The sequence below is a fragment of the Andrographis paniculata genome, unplaced genomic scaffold (assembly GCF_009805555.1).
Source record: "Andrographis paniculata isolate CXL003 unplaced genomic scaffold, ASM980555v1 Contig12END, whole genome shotgun sequence".
NCBI classification, from domain to species: domain Eukaryota; kingdom Viridiplantae; phylum Streptophyta; class Magnoliopsida; order Lamiales; family Acanthaceae; genus Andrographis; species Andrographis paniculata.
The window spans coordinates 3492755-3510460 of NW_026137402.1; the positions used below are offsets into that span (position 1 = coordinate 3492755).

At 29.6% G+C, this 17706-nt stretch overlaps 2 protein-coding genes across 2 annotated transcripts; both read right to left on the reverse strand.

The window, feature by feature from the left end:
- Positions 1-1925: 1925 nt before the first annotated feature.
- LOC127255028 (wax ester synthase/diacylglycerol acyltransferase 11-like) lies at positions 1926-5352 on the reverse strand. The gene is made up of 5 exons (XM_051280453.1): positions 4553-5352; positions 2927-3002; positions 2550-2818; positions 2300-2437; positions 1926-2212 (listed from the first exon to the last, which is right to left on the reverse strand). The coding sequence occupies exons 1-5, from the start codon at positions 5291-5293 to the stop codon at positions 2060-2062; spliced, it is 1377 nt and encodes a 458-aa protein (XP_051136410.1). The 5' UTR covers positions 5294-5352; the 3' UTR covers positions 1926-2059.
- A 5571-nt stretch (positions 5353-10923) lies between these two features.
- Positions 10924-13889, reverse strand: LOC127251696 (caffeoyl-CoA O-methyltransferase 5). Its single transcript, XM_051275517.1, has 5 exons — positions 13757-13889; positions 13256-13335; positions 13033-13177; positions 11545-11676; positions 10924-11455 (listed from the first exon to the last, which is right to left on the reverse strand). The coding sequence occupies exons 1-5, from the start codon at positions 13847-13849 to the stop codon at positions 11162-11164; spliced, it is 744 nt and encodes a 247-aa protein (XP_051131474.1). The 5' UTR covers positions 13850-13889; the 3' UTR covers positions 10924-11161.
- Between the last annotated feature and the right edge of the window lie 3817 nt (positions 13890-17706).

Genomic DNA, 17706 nt, shown 5'->3' on the forward strand with positions numbered 1-17706 from the left:
CTATTTATATTACATTATCCAACTATTTAAATTCAAAATTTTTACTATTCAAATCTCAAACTCAAAATTCAAACCCCGAACAAACACACCTAAGGGATATCCTAAAGTCCTATGTTATAAAAATCAAATTAAAGTCGAGTCTTGGGCCTGAACTTTACTTTTTATCATTAAATTTTTGTGTTTAAAAATATCAATATGTATACTAAAACATATCATAGACATTATGTGAATGTCATTGGAAAAATTGCAAAAAATATCCCACATCTCTACCCCATTATCACTTTTGTCATATATTTATCTCGCTGGCAAAATATATCCCACATGTTTGCAAAAGTCGTTATTTTTATCCTTTGGCCGCGCGTGATCGCGCGTAAGGGAGTGTCACGCGCGGGCAAAGGACATAAGTATCGACTTTTGTAAATATATGTGATATATTTTGCCAGTGAGATAAATACATGACAAAAGTGATAATGAGGTACAAGTGCGGTATATTTTTTTGCAACTATCTCGAATGACATTCTACCACACATGCAGCATTATTTGATTGATAAATTGAACTTATAAATACCAAAGTTGTATGAGAAGAAATAAAAGCAATCATTTTCTACTCCAATTTACTCTCTCTCGTTTTACCCTCTTTCTCTTTAACGTATATGCACAGACATCATATATATATATATATATACATACATAATTATCACATACATCATTATATATAAGATATATCAGCAAACACACTTATACATGTATATATATATATATATATATTTGTAAATATATTATAGTATTATTTTATACATAGTAAAGAAGAAGGTTTTCTTTCCAATAGTTTTTCTTTTATTCTCTTCCCCACTACAAGATTCGTCACAAAATATAAAAAAAATAATTATAGTTGGGAAGAGTTAGGTTGCTTATTATAGAAGTAATCAACACCGTGTTCATTACTCTAATTAATATAAAGATTATTATAATACTAAGAGTGAATAATTCACTTGGCAAACAATGGAGTTGTGAGTGAGGTTTAATTTTCTAGATTCACAGACTCTCAAGTGGGAAGTTTTGAACTTCTCCATGCTTGTCTCCATCATCACTGAGGCTGAAGAGGCCATATCAATATATGAAAGGTCTTTTTGTTTTGTTTTTTTTATGACATGGGAATCCGCAGCCGTTATCCGAAAGTGCGTACTGGGTAAACCCCAGGCCGAATCTAATACCCTGTAAATTTGACTGGAAAGTCACACTAGACGAACCATCTGTGGCAGGTGACCTGAGGCGTCGGGAATTTGAACCCATATCCTCACAATCACAAGCCCAACCTCTACCCCACCAACTCATCCTTGCATTATATTTTGAACTTAATCAACGCATTATTGAATTAAATAAGAAATAGAAACAATAAAAATTAGATTATGTAAAAACTATAAACTATTATTTTTATAAAGTGAAGATAGTATGGCATTTAACAAAGTTAAAAACATAAGTAATGGTAGAATTATTTTATGAAATAAAATAAGTAGAAATACAAATTTAACTTAATCATAAAAATATAAAAAAAATTGCAAAAAATATCTCACACTTATAACTCATTATCACTTTTATTTTGTATTTGTAACGTAACAAAGTGATAAGAGGGTATACATGTGAGATAAATACATGACAAAAGTGACAATGGGGTATCCAAACCTATTTAGTACATTACGATTTCAACGTACAATTGATATATTATCCTTAATTAATTTTAATCCTTCAATTATACACATATATGATGCAAATGTCCATACTTAATTAGCAAAATGCTAAACTTTATGGTATCAATATAGTAACCACCATTGTTATACTTTGTTGATATATATATATATATATAAAATAAAAATAAAAATAAAAATAAAGCACATAAATCATGAAGAAAATAATCATATGAATTATTTTGTTACAATGACAATGCAAGAGTAGATAGATGATGGAATCCCAAGGCATGTACACACATGTTCTTGTTTTTAACTAAAACAAGAACAAGGAGTATGGAGTATGTAAGTAGCACCTTTTACTTCAAGTCATTTCAGCACATTGTGGAAGCAGCAACTTCCTTCATCTCCAACAAGGCGTCTTCGAAACACTTGGCGAGGACTTTAGGGTCCGGGATCTTATCTTTCGCCACCAAGATTTGCATGTCCGCATATCCGGCATAGCTCACCATATTCAGTGTTATCGCCTACATGAGATCGATGTGGCACCCCCAAATCAAAACTTGTTTATTGATCAAAAGTAAATCAATAAATCAGTCAAATATATATACTACTTGAGGAAGGGTGCTCGGTGCCACACGAATGTACTTGACAGGGATGCCTGAAAGCGTTACTTTGTCTTCCGGTCCGACCATATTGGAGATGTTAAATGTCGTGTTACAAAAGATACGGTAAATAAGGATGCTAACGAGCTGCAAATCAAGAAGCAAACAAGCATGAAAGGTCAAATTATCATCGGTGATCTTTAATTGACCGGATTTTGATGTTGAAATTAATTAATCATAGAGCGATCATGAGTTCAACCTTAGTCCCGAAGAAATATGTGACCAAAAAGGAGGCTACATAAGTGCAAATGGCTTCCAACGAGAGCTTCTTCTTGTCAATCATTGCCTTGGCTCTCTTCAAATTGTCGAGAGGATTCGAGCTACGCTTGTGGTAATAAACAGGTAAAAGAATAACTCCAAACATATTTCCATGCTGAGTGTTGCCATGGACGTTCTTTAAACTTGATAAGTCATGTTGTCTCAAATTTATCATCGCAGCTCCGGTAATTTGGTCACCCTCTTTTAAACCTACTCAGAGACGACGACGACAACAACAACAACGATGATGATAACAAACCGAAATAATGTATTCGTGTAGACAATGTTAGAATTCTATAAAGAGATTTTTTTTGTTACCGTTGGTTGAAGATCTGGTGTCTAAGTATTTTGAAAGGCCACTTGATATTATCCCGAAAAGAACATCATTGATTGTCTGTGCAATTTCATTCAAATTAATTTACAAAATAAAATCATATTATGCTATAATATCATTACAAACTATTAATTACTATTTTACAGATAATAATAATAATCGAATTATTATTAATAAATCTATTTTAATTTAAATTTTCTTGACTATTTATTTGTAATTACTTAAAAGGGTAAACTATTTTTTTTAATCCGTAACTGGACCCTTATTATTTTAGTCCCGTAAATGGATGTTATCACAAACTAGTCTCATAAGTGAATAATTTGTTGTTTTAGTCCTCCGGCGTCGGAGACACCCGCATGGCTCGCCGGAAGCCACGTGTCCGAGAAGTCGTTGACCTAGCGGACACGTGAATTTTATTTTATTTCTTTTTTAATTTTTTTTTTTTCAATTGGACCAAAATATAAAAATAAAATAAAATAAGGCAAATAAAATTTAAAATCAATTTTAAAAAATAATAAAATCTACGTGTCCGTCAGGTATTGCTGGCCTGGCGGACACGTCGCTTCCGACAAACCTCGCAGGCGTCTCCGGCGCCGGAGGACTAAAACAGCGAAAATTTTTCACTTATGAAATTAATTTGCGATATACTCCACTTACGAGACTAAAATGATAAGGGGTACTGTTACGGAACTAAAAAAACAGTTTACTCTTACTTAAATATCTAGTTGTATATATCGCATTAAGCACATTATTTATGCACTTATTATTTATTTTCATAACACCTTTAAAAAATATGTTTGCTTGTACATTTTTTTGCTTTTCTAGAATTTATTTATCTTTTCTTTCAAAAATATAAAATTCAGTATTATTTATTATTTAAAGCATATAATTATTAAAAAAATGATAACAGACAAATAAATAACCCTAAAATATGCCAACAGTAAGGTCCAAGGAATATATATGAGCAAGTTGTTTTTAATGATTTAAGTAAAAACTTATAATCCATAAGCTATTGAAAAGGTAAATGATTAAATACTGAAAATTAAAATACAATTTTCACATGAATTTTCAAGTAAATGACAATATAAAAAAAAATAATAATAATAATTGCATAAAATCTACATGAAATTACGTCAAATTTCTGTGTCAAACTCCATAAATTCTGCATCTAATCTTCAGCGGTTTTTATTTAACTGTATTTGGCTTAAATGAGCCCAAATTACAAATAAATTTTAGAATATTTAATCTAAATCCCTTAAATTACAAATATATTCATTTTTTTTATATTTAGCTTCAAAAAATAATAAAAATACTATAAAAAAATAATTATTTTCTTTAGGTTTTAAAAATTTATTTTTTATTATTTTTTTAGACTAAATATAAAAAAAATAATATATCTGTTTAGGGATTTAAAAATTAAAATTTTAAAATTTATTTGAAATTTGGACGCCATTTAAGCCAAGTACCGTCGAGAATTAGACGCACAGAGTTTATAAAAGGACGACCGAGTTGGATGCAGATTTAAAAATATAAAAAAACTCACGCAATTTCGTCAATCACATATGGATTTATTTTGTGTAATTTAGAAAAAAAAAAAAAAATACACTAACCGAACTTGGAAGGGCACGCTTGACGGTTTTCATGTCGTCCAATCGGAACCTCGCCGTCGCCACTTTCCGCGGCCAGAGCTCTGCTCCATCGCCGCCACTCACGGCAGTCCTTTTATCTCTTCGCCAGAGTAACGTCAACAGTGTTTCTAAAACATAAAGCACAGTAAACCAAACCATCTTCAACAGCTTTAGAACGTTCCACCGCCTCCGCATAAACGACGTTTTGACGGCTCCAATAGTCGTCGGCGTCTGCAAAGGATCGTCAATCCTCCTACACAACGACAGCAGCATCGCCATTAAATAGACGCCGTCCCCCAGCGCGTGGTGCACACGGAAAACCATAGTTTTATGCGCCACCAGGAAGTGGATTTCCCACAGCGGTTTCTCGGTGGAGAGCGGCGACGAATTCGACAGATCCGCGAGGTAATCGTTCACGGCGTCTTCGTCAGGATCGTCGGAGAGGCGGCGGTAGACGAATATCAGGTGGCGGTCGATGTCGACTTCAGTTCTCCGCCAGTACTCTCGGCCGGCGGAATCTCTCACCACGAGGCTGAAAAACTTGGGGTGAACCATCAGGGAAAAGATTTGGAGCACGGATTTGACGGAATCGAGGGGAATCTCATTCTCGCAGACCATGGCGCAATTTATGACTGTATCGAGCTGCGGTTGGAGGAAGAGACGGTCGACCGGAGCCACCGGCTCGTCTCTGATGTCGTCGCTGCTCCGATGATCTGCCGCCATTGTCGATCGATTGTTGAGATTTAGAGTCAATAAGTGGAAGGAACGATTGAAGGCGGTGGTATTGCTACGGTGATTCGCCCCATTTGGTGTAATGTACCTTTTATACTCCACACAGTACATAAATGTTGACGTGTTTGGGTAACATTTTTTTTTAGAAGCTTTTATTTTAAACAATTTTTAAATGTTTGATAAGACAAAAAGATAATTTAGTATTTGGTAAATTATATTTTTAAAAGGGCTTTTTGGATCTCCAAAACTTAATTTCTGAAAAGTTAATCTAACGAACGTTTTGAAAGAACTTTTTCATTTTAATTTTGGTTATTCCTTATTTATCCTTAAAATTTAATTATTTATTTTATATATATAAATATATTTTTATAACAGTATTTATTAATTATTTTTAATATATTTAATTTATTAAATTATATTTTTATTTTTATAAATTTAAAATAATTACTATTATTTATTATTATATATAAATTATTTTATTTATAAAATATATAAATTTTTAAAATTAAATCAAATAGAAAAATAAAGATTATTAATTTATTTATATATTAAAACTATAATTAATATAATAAAAATATATATACTAAAGATTTATTATTTTATATTTTATATAATTTTAATAAAAAAATTATTATTTCTTAGTAAAAATAATTTTCTCAAATCTAAATAATAAAAATAAAAATAAATATTTATAATAGTTTATAATTTTTAATAATTAATAACAAAAATTCTCATAAATTTCAAATCAAAATGAACAAAATTAAATATTTAAAAAAAAAATAACATATCAATGTCCTTAATAGTCATTTCATGTATAAACAGCTAATGTAAAACAGTTGTTTTACCAAACACTTTAATACAAACCGCTAATTAAATGAGCTAACAGCTAAAAGCTATCAACTAATTTAGGTATCCGATAAATTAGCTTTTTGAAAGAGCTTTTTGAAAAGTTCATCCACCCCGCGTTTTGAAACAGTTTTTTCATTTATTTTTTGTTATTCCTTATTTACCCTTCAAACTTAATTATTTATTTTATACATATAAATATATTTTTATAGCAGTATTTATTAATTATTTTCAATATATTTAATTTATTAAATTATATTTTTATTTTTGTAAATTTAAAATAATTACTATTATTAATTATTATATATAAATTATTTTATTTGTAAAATATATAAATTTTTAAAATTAAATCAAATAGAAAAAAATAAAAGTTATTAATTTATTTATATATATTAAAACAATAATTAGCATAATAAAAATATATATACGAAAGATTTATTATTTTATATTTTTAATAATTTTAATAACAATTATTATCTTTAGTAAAAACAATTTTCTCAAATCTAAATAATAAAAATAAAAATAAATATTTTATAATTTTCAATAATTAATAACAAAAATTCTCATAAATTTCAAATCAAAATAAACAAAATTAAATATTTTAAAAAATAATATGTCAATGTCCTTAATAGTCATTTTATATATAAACAGTTAATGTCAAACACTTGTTTTACCAAACACTTTAATACAAACCGCTAATTGAAACAGCTAATATCAATTAATTATCAAAAGCATCTTTAAATATTACATAATAATAATAATAATAATAATAATAATAATAATAATAATAATAATAATAAATATTACATGATACCCTCTCAGTATGGTTGGGCACCATTCGAATATTTGTAAATATGCAGGTATTTGATATTCGAACTGAATAGAATAAATATCTGAAATCGTGAATCGTATCCGAAACGAAAAGTTCAATTAACCGAAAATATTTGCAAATAATTTGAACCGAATCGAAATTAAAAAATAATTAAAATTCTAATTAAATCAAAATATTTTCAAATATTTCAAATATCCTAACCGAGACCGAACAGAAACCAAACCGATTATAATTTTTAATATAAATTTTAAAATATAATAACATAAATATATAAATATATTCGGTTCGGTTAACTGAACAAAAAAAATATCAAAAACCGAAACCAAACTGAACCGAGCAAATATCAAATATACAGTATTTGAATTCGAACCGAATTTGCTCGGTTAACCGAAAATTCGGTTTGGTTCAACGGTTCGGCGGTTCGGTTTGGTTCTTTTGCGCACCCCTACTCTCAGTCATGCAAATGTGTGCTCATTTGACCCGACACAAGTTTTAATAAAAGTTAGTAATAATTGTTACTTTTTTTCTTTTGTAATAAAAAAAATTATAAAAGTATAATAATTTTTTACTTAAAAATGAAACGAAAATATTTTTTTATAACACCAAAAATAAATGAACATATATTTGAACCACGAAGTATTATTTAAAAAAATATTAAATTACAGTTAATAAAAGACCTTTTATCATTTTCTATAATTAAATGTTGTGACATTTCGTATAATAGCATTTACGTATACAATAATCAATTACGTTGTTGCTAAGTAAAATGTCAAGACTTTTTTCAAAATTTCTATGACTTACATTACTATATTTTCAAACTCATGAAGCATAAACTCATACAATAGGGTTACACTCAATACGATAATGTTTAGATTGATTTCATTTTTTATTTTTTTTGTTAGAATATAATTTTAAATTTTCTATTTAAATTATAAAAAATATATATATATATATTTATAATGGTCCTACTACAACCGTTTAAATAAATCGAGAATTTTACAAATTTCTTAAATAAGGTAATTATCATAAATATAATAGCAATTATCCAAATCAAATAGATGGCAAACTAATATGCAAACAGATTTTCTAACTGTAGATCAAAGTTAACACGAATAGATACACAAACATAGTTGGAAGTATATCGCATTGAAATTTGACAGATCATAGACAAATTGCAGATACGCAAACTAATCTTTATTTTGAAATTCTCATATACGGCCGATAAATAACGCAACCAATTTAGATAATTAAAGGAGAACAGAAAGAAGGTCAAATTAAAAATAACCTCCAACAAAAAAACATATCACACTATCAGATAGGAAATAATCTTCCTAAATCACCGTCGAAACAATTTCGGCACCGGCATGCGGGCAAAGCATTCCAACGGTATCAAATTCCTCTTGGGCGTGAGACCACCAACTGTTGTCGTTCACAGCCAAATTTTGGTGGTTGGCCGAAATTTAGGATGACGAATCTGATGATAGGGGTGGTGTCGACCCGATATGAGCATAAACAAGGGATATAGTGTGACAATTGTATTGTCGATTTTTCAGGAGAAATATCTCTTAATAGAATCAAAATCAGAAATAGAAAGACTTGCAACTATAAACATGATCTCAAAAGTGAAAACTTTCGAATACATTTTAAGTTGAATGTACCCGGAGAAATTTAAATTAATTGGCTATGTTTACTCCCAATCAAACACACCCTGATAATACTTTCACATTTTACAATAACTAATGACAAAAATTCTAAAAAAATCGATTCGCCGGAAAAAAGCAACTAAATATTTTTAAAATAAAATCTATAATATTTTTATTTATTATTTCACATATAGATAATTAATATCAAATAATTATTTTACCAAATATTATTATACAAATAGCTAATTAACTAAATCAGCTAAAGTTAGTTGTCAAACACTGCTTATTAGTCACTCCATATCCCTTCCTATTTCCGTGCCTTTGTAAAATATCATTTTAATTACTTATTACTTCATTCGTCCGGTTTAAGGGTCTTATTTATCTTTTGCGTCATTGCACTTAATATTAAAAATATTCTTATATTTGTATATTTTTTTTTGCACAAATGTCATTGTAATAGTGTTATAAGACACTAATAGAAATAGTTTTTGTCATTTTACCTTAATTTTTACTACGTTTTTATATAATAATTAATATTCAAATATCAACACACAAAAAGTAAATAAGATATTTAGAGCCGGACGGAAATAGTATTTAATTTCATTCGTTGTTTGCGAAAATTTCTTCTCAAACATTTGCATTTACATTCTTTTGTGTAATTTTAATTTTAATTCATGCTATTTTAAGTTTGCAATTTTAGAGACTTACGTGCATTTTTGCGTGAATTTTTCTTAGTGTTAAATAAATTTTCTGAGTTGGACCCGACACAGACGAATAATTATGAGAAATTATTATTTAATGTGTTTTTTTTTTACCACAATATGATAGATTTTTAACCCGCCATCTAAGTCGCACATTACATTTCACTTTGCAATACTAAACATTCTAACCTATGATTTTAAAGACTAGAAAAACCAATTTTTATTTTTATTTTTATTTTTCTTATATCTCATGTCATTCTCTTTTTAAAAAAAAAAAAAAATTATACATTTTAATCATATTTTAAATTTTATAATTTATAATTTTTGTTAATATAAAGTAGACTAATTAATTATTTTAATTTTAATTTATATTTATTTGTATCATATATATTTAATTCTACTAATATCTTTTTATTATTTATTAATTATACTTTTCGTATATTTTCGTGTCTACAATAACTGCGACATTATATCAGAGAGGAAGTAATTTTATTTCAACTATAAATTTCACTTTTTAGTTTAAGAAAATATATATTTCCTATATATATTATTGTTTATATTATTTTCTATAATTTCTCATATTTATAAATTATATTCAACTTTAAATTTTTTTATACTCTCACCCAAAATAATATGTAGTAATAAAAAATGACACGTATAAAATACAAAATATAAATATAAAATATTTTTTTAATATTTATTTAACATATACATACATAAATATTAGTATAAAATTTTATCTAAAAAAAAATTACAAAATTAAAAAATAATAATAATAAAATAAAAAAAAAAAAAAAAATAGAAGTGAAAATGAAAATGAAGTCGGGTAATTTGATGCATTTTTTAACCACCCCACTGTATGGATTGAATTTGGTATTAATGAAAACATTGAGTGCATCAATATCAATATCAATATCAAAAGCTCTTCAAATGAAATATTTTACCAATGAGCTGATGGCCCAATTTGAGAACCATAAAGGCCTTCTCAAAAAAAATTATACATAACTACTAAGTTTTGCCGATGGTTTATCCAGTGTGCATTTTTCGATAACGACTACGGATTTTTATGATATAAAAAAATAAATAAATATAGAAATTCATTTTGAGGATAACCTATTTATTTTTTGGGTAAATTAATTATTTTGTTTAAAAAATTATTTAAGATATTTTGTATTTTTTATTTGTATAAAATTTGCGTAATTTAAATCTTTATTTAGAATCAAATATCAGTTTTGGACAAGGAGGATGATTAGTACAAATTTTATATTAACACAAGGGGTTTCACGCAATAAATAAAATACATGGTAGTTTTGTGCATTTTTACTAAAACACAAGGGTGTATTATATAATTTACCCTTATTTTTTAAACACATTTGTTTGGAGGTTTGGATTTTAAGTTGGGATTTGAATAGTAAAAAATTTGAATTGAAATAGTTATACGATGTGACATATAAATAGGTGTTAATATGATATTTTAAATGTAAAATTAATTTTTTTAAATAATATAAAAAATAAAAAATAGATGTTTGATTTGATATTTTTTTTTTTTTTGATCAAATTTTGAAATTAAAGATTTGACTTTAAGTTCACTATAAAATATTTTAAAAAATCAAAATCTCATCGTATAAACCCATCATCAATACAAAAAACCAAAAAAAGAAAGTACATAATAAATAATAAATGTTCATCATCTGGCCATATTTCTTTCATTTCCATGACGGTAAAGTATCAAAGCATGCACAAATTCAACCCACAAGTTTTAGTCAGCATAAAGTATATCGAAACTGCTTGTTTGGTAATTAAACTCCGATGTAGTAATAATTCGTAGCAACAGCGGTCAGGCGAGACGACGGCAAAGGGTGACCCCATCGCCGACAGGAAGCTGGCAAATTTCGATCCTGGGATCGGCTGCAAGAGCCTTGTTGAGCTCCAACACAAAGTCCCTGTAGTACCTCAGGTACTTCCTCATCGGAGCATCCGGCGGCGCCACCACCGTCCCGTTCCACAGGGTGTTGTCGTACCCGATCACGCCGCCGATCTTCACCAGGTCCAGCAGCCTCTTGTGGTAATTCAAGTAGTTGTCCTTGTCCGCGTCCACAAATATGAAGTCAAACGTCCCATGATTCGTCTTCTACACAAGTTAACATCAACACATTTTTCTTTATATATGTATAAGCCAATTAAAAATTAAGATGAATTAGAAATTGCAACGGGACTTACGTCTTCCAACAAGTGATCAAGAAGAGGCAATGCAGGACCTTCTCTGAAATCAATTTTGTGTGCAACCCCGGCCTTTTTAATGACGGGAAGTCCCAACTCGTAGTTCTCTCTATTGATATCCATTGCCAATATCTGCAAAAGATAAACTCATCCCATTACATTCAATCTAACATTCTTTAGATGGGTTTTGAAGAAAAATTTGATTTTGATTTGATATTAAAATAATATATGATAGATATTTTATGAGGGGAAAAAATATGAAAACTCAGAGTCCAAATAGTAAAATCGTGTAGTTTTGGACAAAAAAAAAAAAAAAAACATACCCATGTAATTTTATTTGAGTAAAGAGATTAAAAAATAATATTATTCAAATATTCAAATAAAGTTTGTTTGGGAGATTTGATTAGATTTTCACCATTCATCTCATTTTTTCTCCCCAAAAAATATCAAATCAAACACCTATTTTTTATTTTTTATATTATACTAAAAATCAATTTTACATTCAAAACATCACATCAACACCTATTTATATCACATCATACAACTATTCAAATTCAAAATTTTTACTATTCAAATCCCAACTCAAAATCCAAACCCCGAACAAACACACCCTAAGTAAAAAGTACAAGAGTAAATATAAAAAAATGATAAATTAGTAGTATTTATTTTTAATGGACTGTAAAATAATAATCTATAAGCCCAAATATATTTCAAAATCCAAATTGGTTCCCAAGAAAGTAACTACTAAGATTTAAGGTCAAATATTACTACTAAGTAAAATGATAGGAAAATTACCATGTAAGATGAAAAGCAGGGTGACAAAAACATTGGCCTTAGAGTCACGACACAATTGGGATCCGTTTAAAATAAAATTTTGAAATTTAAAGAAAAAATAGTAAAAACATTAGCATTTAATGTCATATTTTGAAATGCACCTATTTTTGTTTGAAAGATTTTAAAAGAATTTGTAATATTCATCCAAATTTTTTTTAATTAAACACTTATTTTTAACTTTTTATATTATATTAAAAAATAATTTTACATTTAAAATATTCAATTAATACTTATTTATACAGCTATTCTAATTCACTGTTCAAGTCCTAATCCAAATTCCAAACTTCCCAAACAATTTTGTACAAACACAGCTTTAGATTTGTATGAAGTGGGACAGACTCTTCTGCCCCCTCGCCTCCCTGCCCCGCCACCAATATGCACATGTGTATAGATACAGATATATATATATGTATAAGATTGTACATTATACATATATATCTATATGTATAAATATATACACACATGTGAAGAACATGAATTGTTATTCTAATGGTTGTAACTGATTGTTTACTGTGCAAGCTAACTAATGGAATTATTTTCCTCCAAGATTTAGAGCCGAGATTTAGCCGTGCGCACAGAATGATTAAGATTCCTATATTATAAATAAATAAATAAAATAAAATAGGTTAATTTATTTTGGTTTTGGCAACGTACTGTTCCGTTATCCGGAAGAGCAAGGGCAGTTGCCAAAAGCGAGTACCCTGTGTATACACCAATCTCCATTGTTTTCTTAGCGTTAATCAGCTTCAGAAGCATGTTAAGAAACTGCCCCTCATCCGCAGATGTAGTCATGATATTCCTATTCAAATTTGACGAAGTATTCAGATCTACGTCATTCCATTAACAATTTTAATGAAACAATTTGATTGCGACTCACCATGGATGCTCGGCGGTAATTTCTCTGAGCTCTTTCATAGCCTCTGGCTCTCTTGGATAAACACTGGTTTCTAGAATGTACTGTTTGGCAAAAGTAACGAAACGAATGAATCGAATCAAATCAAATCAAATCAAATCATAAAAGGTAAGACAGCAGCAGTAAAAGCTAGCAACTAATTCGATAAGATATTCAACAATTTCGCATCGTTAATACATTCATCATCATCGATTAAAACGACGAAATGAGATTTTCTCCAAAAAAAACACAAAAAACCAGAAGGAAGTTTCACAAACATAATCTGGAATCGATCGATTGACCAAACTTAACCGAATAACAATACGATAGTAGATTGAATCAACCTCTCAGAGTTACAAAATCAAAAATGCCGCAACAAACTATATTTCACTTCAAAAAACCAAAAAGACGCACTCGATCGGAAAGTATCAACCTAACAAAACGGCAAAGCAAAAAAAACACCAAAGGCACAATCCTAAGCTATACCTGGTAGAGAGCATCACTTTGCAGAAGGCTTTTGTGCCCAACCTCCTGATGCCTGACTGCTTGATCGTCCTTGGATTCGCCATTTTGCCCCATTTGAACAAACTTTCCGTCGCAAGCAATTCCGATCTGTGTCCCTCTGTACTTCCGCTCGATTGTATGAGCCTAATATATAGGTGCTTGGTCCGGTTCAGACCGGATGGATATTAGACCGGCCACAAAGGCGGTTCGGGGTTGGTGGACTCAACAATAGTTGGTCAGTGGGACCCACGGCTCAACTGAAGTGGTTGGGCTGTGGTCAACCGATCCATTACCCCTCGATTCTTGTTAAGGTGACGGCACGGTGACGATAGCATTCCGGTACTCTGCTTGCGGTCCACCAACGCCGAGACGTCGTGCAGGGATGTCGTTCACCGGGCTAAATAACGGACAAATAAGATTCATCCACGTGGCACGAATTTGGTAGGAGGTTGGTGGACGACGATAGGTTTGTAAGAGTGGTATCGATTGGGAAAGGGTGTATGTGGGTGCATGCAATAATTACTATTGGATTTCAATAATATTATTATTATTACTATTTCAAATTTTGGTAAATAATAGTAGTAATTATTATTATTATTATTATTATTATTATTATTATTTTCTAAAAAGTAGAGGGAGATCCATACCATGATTTGTTAGTGAGGAGTCATATTCATTACCAACCCAATGAGAAATGCATAGCAATTATTTTATTGTAATTGTCCCTTTAATGGAAAAAGAATATACATAAATGTATATTACTTGTTTTGATACATAATATTAACAATCACCTTTTTTTTTATTACTTTTATGATTATTTTTATAATTTTTACTATAAAAATTAATTAGCTCTCACATTATTTTTATTTATTTATTATTTTTATCAACAACTGATTACCTTAAAAAATAATAATAATAAAAGAAGTAATTAAATATTATTCAATTTTTTTGAAATTTCAAAATTTTAAATTTTAAATTTTTTTTAAAAAAAATCTATAAATATATAAATGTTGATTTATTTCGAATAATTTTAATTTTTAACATAGTAAATTATATGATTTAATATATTAAAATTTATATAAATTTATATTTAAAAATTAAAATATAGTATTATATAAAAATATTATTAGAGAATAAAAATATATAGAAATAAATAAATTATTGTAGTTCTATAAAATAATAAAGGTAACGTGTTCAATGTGATTACTATAACGGATGATAAAGAAAGTAATTAGAATGTTGAGATAAATGACATGGATGAGAGAAATCAAAGAGATAATGAAATAGAGGGAATAACTGCGAATGCTCTTACAAGATAAAAGTAGATGAATCAATTGTGAAGTCTAATAAAAAGGTTACGGTGTGTTTATTTGTAAGATTTTAGTTTTTTGTTTCAGTTTTGTACAGTGACAGTGGCAGAGTCAGAATTTCTTTTTTGGCGGGGGTCGAAATATTTTTTTTTATATAAACAGTATATAATAAATTTAAAATTATATAATATTATAAAAAAATTAAAAAATATATACAAAGAACTTGCTTTTTATCTGGGTTTTTCATAATATTTCAAAATATTTGGAGTATTTGAACCAATTTTTTTAAGTGTTTGAGTTAAATATAAAATATAATAATATTATTATTATTAAATTTATAGGAGTTATCAATTATTTAAATTTTAGAAATTATACAAATATTATATAATAAAAATACAAAAAACTCAAATAATTAGGGGGTACAAAGACCCACCCTTCAAACCCCCTGCTAGCTCCGCCATTGGTTTTGTATAGTAAATTTGAATTGAAATAGTTATTTAATGTGATATAAATATATATTAATGTAATATTTTAAATGTAAAATTAAATTTTTAGTACAATACAATAAATAAAAAATAGTAAGTATCTGATTTGATATTTTTGAAAAAAAAATTAAAAAAAGTAAAATCATGTAAACAATTCTATTAGTAAGCATAGTCTTGATAAATTAAGGAGATCAATGCAGACTGAATGTTAGTCCCTCCGTCCCATGGTGCAACATTTGCTTTTAGCACAGGTTTTTAGGTGGGTAGTATTAAGTATGATAATTTAGAAATTAGGTGATGTGATGGAAAGATAAATATATTTTTTATTTTTTTATTGGGATGATGTGAGGGGATAAAGTGTGGGGTAGAGATTAAGTATAATTAATTATTTCCTATTTTGAAAATATTGCAGGGTGTTTGGGACATACCAAAAAAAAAATGGTGCAGGGTGTTTGGGACGGAGGAAGTATTTTATGACAATTTTGCACTACATTGGATTAAGCTGTACTCCCTCCGTCCCGCGAAAGATGAGTTCTTTTGATAGGGATACGGTATTTTAGGTAGTATAGGTTATTAAGTTATTTGTAATAAGTTATGATAATATTTATTTTTTATATGTGTAGTGCTGTTGGTATTTTAAATATTTTTATAATTATATTTCAATAAAATATATGCAATATGGATATCATTTTGTTGACCATAAAATTTTATATAGTACAAATGAATAAAAAATATATATTTATTTATTTATTACCACAAAGTAGTTGTTGAGATATTTTAGATATTCAATTTTAGATTTAGTAGATTTATATCTAAATTTGGTCGTATCCATAGATTAGATTACTTAGATTTGAGTTTATTTTGTATTGCCTATATATAGGCTTCTTATTTTGATAATCAGATACAATCTCATTATTTTCCCCGAAAATTTCTAACATGGTATCAGAGCATGGTTTTCCAAAACCAAAACCCTAGTCGTCGCCGCCGCTGTTCGCCGTCCATCGTCCGCCTTTCTCCGGTCGTCGTTTTTTTTCGGTCGCCGCCTCTTGCTTTGTTTCCTACGTCATGGTGTGGTTGGCTTTGTCATCGGAGTTGATCTCGTTTTGCGACTGCTACCTATTGGATTGTTCGATCTACTTTTTTGATTTGGGCTTTGATCTCGTGATTCACATATTTTTATACATTTTTTTGTTTGGGAGCGTATGGACGTTCATTTACCTATTACTACTATCTTGTCTAGCGATAATTATGATCTTTGGATCCAGTCTATGAAAAGTTTCTTGATTGGTAGGAAGTTATGGCGAATTGTCACTGGCGATATCTGGCCACCTGTCTCTCCATCTCCTTTTGTGCATGTTGATCCCACCTCTCGGGAGCATGAAGATTATGTTGCCAAATTGGAAGATTGGGATAGTAAGAATCATCAGATTCTTAGTTGGTTGCGCAATACTTCTGTACCTGCGATTCAAGTACAATTGACTCCTTTTGATACTGCAAAGGAGGCATGGGATTTCCTCGCTGCTCGTTTTCAGACTACAGGTCTTGCTCATTATTATCAGCTTTGGACCACGATGAGCTCCACCCGACAGCAACCTGGTCAGTCTGTTAATGAATTTCTTGCTCAGGTTCAGCCTATTCGTTATCGTCTCCGGCAGTCACAAATTAGTCAGGACCATCTTGACCTTATTCAGATCTTGATGGCCTTTCGACCTGAATATGAGGTTGTTCGTGCCTTACTCCTACATCAACATCCATTGCCTACTCTTGATGTTGCCATTCAGGAGATTACTTTTGAGGAGACCCGTTTCCAATTAGCTAAGACACCGAGTTCTGATTCTGCTTTAGCTGTGTCTCGTCAGTCCCGATCTGCTCGTACTGGATGTCGAGTTTGCAAGTCTCCTGATCACACTTGGTCTACCTGTCCGAAGATTGAGTGCCACTTATGTCGTCTGTGTGGCCATATTGCTCCGATCTGTCCCACAAGATCTCAATGTTCAGGTAGTTCTACTCCTAGACATTCCGGTACCTTTGCTCCCAAATCTCGGGAGCCTAGTGGGTCTTCTTCGACTGCATTTTCTACGATTACGGCTGATACTACTGATGAGAGTCAGCATGCGCTTTACAATCCTCACGACAT

Bases quoted from the DNA above. Each gene is read 5' to 3' on its own strand.
- LOC127255028 (XM_051280453.1), bottom strand. From the start codon at position 5,293: ATGGCGGCAGATCATCGGAGCAGCGACGACATCAGAGACGAGCCGGTG. The intron at 3,003-4,552 runs GTTAGTGTATTT...GAAATTGCACAG, and splicing joins AGCGTGCCCTTCCAAGTTCG to ACAATCAATGATGTTCTTTT. The intron at 2,213-2,299 runs GTAGTATATATA...GATCTCATGTAG, and splicing joins CACCGAGCACCCTTCCTCAA to GCGATAACACTGAATATGGT.
- LOC127251696 (XM_051275517.1), bottom strand. From the start codon at position 13,849: ATGGGGCAAAATGGCGAATCCAAGGACGATCAAGCAGTCAGGCATCAG. The intron at 13,178-13,255 runs GTGAGTCGCAAT...AAATTTGAATAG, and splicing joins ATTACCGCCGAGCATCCATG to GAATATCATGACTACATCTG. The intron at 11,677-13,032 runs GTACGTTGCCAA...TATCTTTTGCAG, and splicing joins CTCTTCCGGATAACGGAACA to ATATTGGCAATGGATATCAA.